Source organism: Montipora foliosa, chromosome 14 (genome assembly GCF_036669935.1).
Source record: "Montipora foliosa isolate CH-2021 chromosome 14, ASM3666993v2, whole genome shotgun sequence".
Classification (NCBI taxonomy): Eukaryota; Metazoa; Cnidaria; class Anthozoa; order Scleractinia; family Acroporidae; genus Montipora; species Montipora foliosa.
Window position 1 is genome coordinate 2,068,135 of NC_090882.1, and position 6,773 is coordinate 2,074,907.

Sequence of the window (6,773 nt, forward strand, 5' to 3'; positions counted from 1 at the left end):
TTCATACAAAACATTCCATGCGTGGTATCAGCGAAATAAGCGCAGATAGTACTGTATCCTCACTGTCTAACAAATAACAAGACGTAAAATTAAGCTATGGGAAGGAGATCCGCGGATTCTTGTGTAATTATAAGCCGGAGGTGGACAGCGCGATAAGAGGAGCTGTCAACCAACAAAATAAATCGACTCGGTTCTATTCCGTGTTCTCCAATTTAGTAAGGTAGAGGTGTTACGAAGTCTACGGAGAGTCATCGAACATGTTACTTCAAACTATAACTTTTAGCCTTCGTAAGTTTTTCGTTATTCCATCTCGCTCACGATGTACAATATGCTGGGAATATGGTTGAAGTATCCAATAACCAGATTGGTGCGAAACGGGTGTTGAAAAAATGATTTAAAATGGCGATTCCCTTTTTGGCATCATCACGTTGGAGCTAAAACCTTAAATCTGGTTATTTCACGTTAACTGTTTAGCAGCATGATTTCCCGCTTTTCGTCATTAAACAAAGAATATTTTTGTTTCACGGCTTTGTTGTTGTTCGAGATCCTCGTTTTCATATGTCATCCGATGCGCTTTGTTGCACATCTCTCATTTCAGTTGACAAGGAACAAACAGTCTTGTCAGAGAATAATTTCCAGCCAACCAAATCATTGACCTGTTGGGAAAACTAGAAAAAAAAACATATTGGCCTTTTTCGCTCCGCTCCATTTCATTAATTACCAAGACAACACCACAGACAGATAAACGTTAATTGTAGTTTAAACACTGCTGTTACAGCGGATAGGAAAACATTTTTGTTTGTGCCTGCTTTAAAATTAAGTAAAGTCATCAAACGCGGCGGTTTTAACAAAAGTTTCGTCGTTTAAGCAACGCAAACGAATAACAATTAGTGTTTATTCAGCTTTTTTTAGATTTGCATAGATAGGACGTATGTTTCCGTTTTTATGTGGTCGTAAAAAGCTGATCTATTTCAAGACGTAAGAAACCGGAGTTGTCTGACTACATTTTCCATTGGGGAAAAATGAACAAGTTTTCGGTCACTTCACAACCACAAAGACTATTAAAGATCCAACTCGTTATCTCGGAAGTTCCGACAACTGCCTTTAAGTGCGAAACTACGTTGTGAGGAGTTCATCGGTGGCGAAACGTGGTACAAGTAGCGACAGATGTATTGCATTTAAGTATTGTTTGCATGATACACTATGCAATATTTCGGGCAACATGTCTCGCAATATTTTGTTACAACAAATGTTCCAAAAAATTATTATATACCATGCGACGGACATTTTTCGCATTTTTTTTCTAGCATAATTGTTAAGATATAAAGTAGCCGATTCTACTTTTCGTGACTCTTCCTGAAGAGTTTTCTTCGAAGCATCGCGTGGTGTAACATCTCTGCTAAAGTTTTTGTCGCAACTTATTTGCCACTACCAGTCAATGCAAATGCTTCTATGACCTCGTGTGGTCAGTTAGACCGAGACAAGTTGCGAAAAACGTTGCCCATTGTAACATCTGTCGGGCAACTTTCCCGGCAACGTAAAAATTTTTAACGAAAAAAAAAAACTTGCGGGACACGTTGCAAGAGACATTTCAGTTTCACCATTCTCATACCTGACTGTTTACATTGCAGTGATATATCCTCGTTCGAAAGGTGACCTGAAAGGGACCACACCCATTAGTGCTGGAAATAAAGTCCATCTAATCGTTTTTAATTCCCTCGATCTAAAAGTTCATTCTCCTAACTACTTCCGTAGATTTCTTTGTTGGCTAGTCATGAGGATTTGGTGTTGTATCAGGATCATACCCTTAAGCTGATAATAAGCTTCATTCTCAATACTTGTCTACCTGACAGTGTATTGAAATTGAGAGGTGAATTTACATACCGATCAATCCTGGAAGTAAAGGAATTCAACATTTCCATTTTCTAGTTTTAAACTCGTGATGAATTAAAGATTTTCCCTAAACACCCCTGTGTGACATAGCTCCTTTAGGTCATCAAACTTCACAGTTATTTTGCTTTTTGTTATCTTGAAAACTTGTTAAAATACTAACTTATCAAAACAAGCGGATGGCAGTCAAAACAGTTTCGTAATGGCTTTTCGGGCCCGGAACGATTTTGGTACTTTGCAGAAACGGGCCACAGGCCACAACATCGGAAACTTCCCGCGCAATTCTAGCAATGGGTTTGAGACGGGGGCCTATTCATTGAAAAATTAGCCTCCATGCTCCACTTTTAGGGCTCCGAAATTGAAACGAGGGAAATGTGAGACGAGAGAAAAACACTTCACCAATTAAGACACGCACTGACTCTCGAGACAAGTTGGTTCCTTTAATTTTAATTTTGACTTGAACCCTGGAGCCGAGAATTGGGAACGAACGAAGCAGGTTTCGCTTGGCCTACGCAGGCTTCGCACTTACCAGACAAATGGGTAGCAACTATAATGAGACCAGATGTTGTCTAGTGTAATAAAGTACTCCAAATCAACATACCTTTGGTGGTTTGAATGGATAATCGGTTGGAAAATGAATATCAAGGAAAAATACTCCGCCCTCATAAACAGATCCTGGTGGCCCAAGAATTGTAGAATTCCACTCATATAGGTTATCGCCTTTGGGGCCAGCGCTGCGGAAGGCAAAATGATGGTTGCATCTTTGTGATATTTCATTGGTTAATACAACTGACATGTCTATTGGCCCTTCACCGTGATTATTACGCGCTTCGATATATACCCCTTAGCGACCTAGTCATGTTTACGCTGCCCTTCGCTTCCTGCAAGTAATCTGTTGAATATGCAATATAAATTTTTTCGAACTTCCGATTCCGTGCATAAAACCCTTTAATGTGATCATTTAAACGAAAGCATAGGAGCATTTTTCCATTTCGGTTTATTTATAACGCTCAATGAGGTTGTTCAGTCAAAATTTTGAGCTTCTTGATAAAGGTTCTTAAGTTGATCATTTGAAATAAAAGCTTTTGTGAAGTACATAACTCTTCATGTGGTACAAAGTGATTCTTGCCTTTGATTTCAGGTCAAATTTGATTATGACGGCTAAGATGTCTTGAATATTTCAGGGCAACGTTTCCTTGTAATATACTCGACAACCGGGTGTTCCAACCAGAGACATTCCCACGGTTATAAAAAAGGCTTCTATTTAATCCTGAATTTCCTCGACAACGCTAAAACAATTTATGATCGGATAACAACAAGACTTTAAGAGATCTCACTCCAGAATTAGGATTTAGTAAGCCGAATATAATATCAACAAAAAAAAAAAAGAAGAAGAAGAAGAACTTAGAATGAAAATATTGAACGTTTTACTCTGCCGTAGCCTTGAAGCTTAGCAATGATGGCTGTTTTGACCGTGAACCATGTGAAGGATGCGGACTTCAGTTGATGATTTCTCTGCCATAAAATAGTTTGTTTGAATCGGTAATGGATGACAGCACTTGCCATCAAGATTAATCACTGGGTTACCGTCTGTTTACAGTGCGTTATGGTCATCCTGACACCAAAACGATTTGCAAGCCCCGGCAATTTTTTTGGTGGCGAATTGACGTCGAGTGAAAATTTCTAGTAGCAAGACGATATGGCTGCTTATCTTGGCAACAAACAGCTCATAGTAAGCAGGTGTTTGCATTAATCTTGCATGAATAACGAGCAGATCCATATTCTAAATATCTATATGTTCTTGAGGATATCGGCTGCCTTAAATCGATAAACATCAGATCTCTTTGGCTTCGTTCCATACTAATACTTGTTCGCATTACAGAACGATTTTACGAAAATAGAAACAGGACCGAAAACGCCAGCACACAGGGCTTTCTAAAAATACACTAGTGCCAAAACGAATAATTAGTTTTGGCGTAAAACTTAAAGCCTTTCGTACACTTAAAAATGCAGTAGACTTCTTAAATGAGCTTATCACTTGACCGTAATTGACTCAATCCGCTTTTCTTCATAGAATATTTTTTTATATAAAAGTTATTCCTTTGATCGGCAATTTTTAGTATCTCTGGCTTCATTCGATGTCTGACTTGATCGTGGTTTTCCAAACGCCCCATGCGCGAAAACAAAAACCGCAAGTCTATTGTTTTCCAAACAAAAGAATGAAAGACCGGCGCCTTGTATTAGAAACAAATTACCTGCAGTTTGGTGGCGGCTCCAATGTGATTTCTGCTAGTTCTCTCCGGATTCTGTAAAGAAAACCCAGTAATTTGTTAATGGAAGTAAATATTGAAGAGTCCCTTGTAGCATTAGAGTCGATAGATCGAATTTTGCTCTGTTTAAAACAAACAAAGCTTACAAAGATAAGGTTGTCCATTGATATAAGATTCACAAACACCTTGAAGGCAGTGCCAGAGGAGTTGATCGAATTTTGCCTAAGTCACAGCTGTTTGTCCGAATTTGATCAAGAGAGATGACGATGGAAGACAATCGCTATAAATTAAAGCAATCATGGACTTGATCGATGCGAAACTATGCTCTCACGGACTTTGGAAAGTTAACATGCAAATTACGTTCAAATTGAACGTCAGCCGGATGACACGCTCACTTGTTACATTCACTGAGCGTAAACGGCTATCCATGACTGAACTGAGCCGGACTAAAGCTTGCCGTTGATTTCGCTGAGACGAGAAAGTCTGTTCTCCTCTTTAGCAGCCAACACTGGCTTGATAAATCTTTGTAGGACACTTTTCCGTCATCGTACTACCTTTTAACGGCAGTTGATAATGGCTTTGTTGAGCGGGAAGTCGCCCCTTTTGCGTTCACCTCTCTCGGTTTCAAGCCTGTTGACGATGCCGTATCATCTGACCCAGCTGAAGATCGACTTTCTTGCTCTGATGAACGACCAGACATCTGCAAAAGCTGTATTTAATATAAACGCCTCTGTGAAGTCTTCCTATTGAAAAAAAAGACAGTTGAATCAGTATTCAAGATTTGAGAACTTAATATCGCTGACAGCCAATACCCTTTGCTTCACTGGTCGGTATAAATAATCTTTGAGGGCAAACGAAACTTCATCTGCTCTTTTTGTAGTTAGCTTTACATGAGAGAACATTTAGGGAAGATCTGAGTTGTTTCGACCCAAAATACTGTACTTGAATATCAAAGAAACTTTAAGGTACAAATATGGCGGCCATGCACATGTCATCTTGGCTAACTCCTTTGGTCGTTAAACGACCGATACATCTGTAAAACACAAACAACTGTTGTACCCAGACACTCACAGTAAAATGAACTGTGTATCTAGACAGATTGGGAAGTCCTTTGACCAAATAGGGACAAGAGAAAAAAGTTGCACTTCAGAGTGTAGGGAGGAATTGGAACTCGTCATGTAAGGCGTCACAAATGTCCGGCTGTGGCGAGGACGTTTAGTATTTCCGCCTGTCAACGCGACGTCATCAATTAATTAATGAAATACATGTATTGTGAAGACACCTAAATTCCACTTTGGAGGAATATCCGTTTTAAGCAAATTGCAGAGCTTGAGAACCATAGAATTTCAGTGCATAACCGACTGCAATATCCCAGATTAAATCTATCGTTCATGCTTTTCCCATGGCATATACTGTCGGTGAGAAAACTTCTAGCATTTTCGTGAAACGTCCTCAGACATTTTTGCGAGCCTGCCTAGACAGATATATTTAACATCTTAAGAGGATAGCTCCGGCATTGTATTTTGTCGGTTTAAAATAACTTTTGGCTCAGTTTGAAAACAAACCTTTTTTTATGTTTGACTGAAGTGGAAGAGGTTATGAAAAGCTATGATTTGCGATACTTCCCAGAGAACAAGTCATAACACGGTTTCTTTATTTTTTTTACCGTGTGTACAATCTTTTTCCTTTTCTTGAACCGACAAAAGATTAATTTGCACAGTAAAAACTATCTACAGACCGTTTCAATATTTAATTTAGGAGCGGACTATTTTCTCTCAAAACACCTGTAAGAAATACCTTAAAAACGGGGAATACGGGGGAAAGGCAGTGGTTTAACAAAAGAATACACTCGCCATTAAAATCAACAACTGTTGGCACATTTTTCCATCGAAGAATTTAATCAATGGAGAATTCTGTCGGATTTTTTTTTATTTGACGCTGAATATCCGTGATAAGGGAAAATTCTCATAATTTATTTTTGTTCGGTACAATGATTGATCGTGCCTGGCTAATTTATACAATAATTTTCCTTTTCGAAGCGACTGTATTTCCGCCACAGAGGTTACCTACGCAGATATACTAGTCTATCAATTGAATTCACAATTCACATGCATGCGCCCAAAGCAGTCAATTTGTGTATTGCTACCTTATTATTACAAATGACCTTTTTTCAAACGTTCGAAAAACTTATGTGGTTTCTTTTATTGGTTGAATTTGATCAACTTAACTTCTTTCGAATTTACTAAACCAAAACAAGATTACATCAATTGTCATTTGTCGCATTAGACCGTTTAGACATAATAATTGCTGGAAAGTCGCCTAAACATTTCAAAGGCTTCCATTTATCCGATGGGGAGCAGTGAAGATGGCTTCCTTAGCCCGCAGATATTGTTTTCCAGTTAGAAATTGAATGATTAAAATTTTCGAGTATTCCATGAAACAGTCTTCGGATCCTTTCATGTGTTTACCTGTTGGTTTATTTATTTATTTATTTATTTGCTTGTTTTCTTTTCCATTTACTTATTTATTTATTTGATGAACAATCACAAGCCCAAAAATTAAAAATGATTTAACTGCTGGTGTTACAGAGGACAGAGTTTCACAGTCAGGCGG

At 38.5% G+C, this 6,773-nt stretch overlaps 1 protein-coding gene across 3 annotated transcripts in view; it reads right to left on the bottom strand.

The window, feature by feature from the left end:
* The window catches only part of LOC137985087 (ubiquitin-conjugating enzyme E2 E1-like), a 12,845-nt gene extending 7,467 nt beyond the window's left edge, over positions 1-5,378 (bottom strand). Inside the window, exons 1-5 of one of the 3 annotated variants that reach the window (XM_068832550.1) lie at positions 4,973-5,111; positions 4,715-4,903; positions 4,146-4,196; positions 2,492-2,624; positions 1,613-1,657 (exon numbers count right to left, since the gene is read on the bottom strand). In XM_068832550.1, coding sequence (XP_068688651.1) covers positions 1,613-1,657; positions 2,492-2,624; positions 4,146-4,196; positions 4,715-4,860 — 375 coding nt within the window. In that variant the 5' untranslated portion in view covers positions 4,861-4,903; positions 4,973-5,111. Of the gene's footprint in view, positions 1-1,612; positions 1,658-2,491; positions 2,625-4,145; positions 4,197-4,714; positions 4,904-4,972 lie in introns of all 3 variants that reach the window. The other 2 variants (XM_068832551.1, XM_068832549.1) reach the window with 2 other exon arrangements.
* Between the last annotated feature and the right edge of the window lie 1,395 nt (positions 5,379-6,773).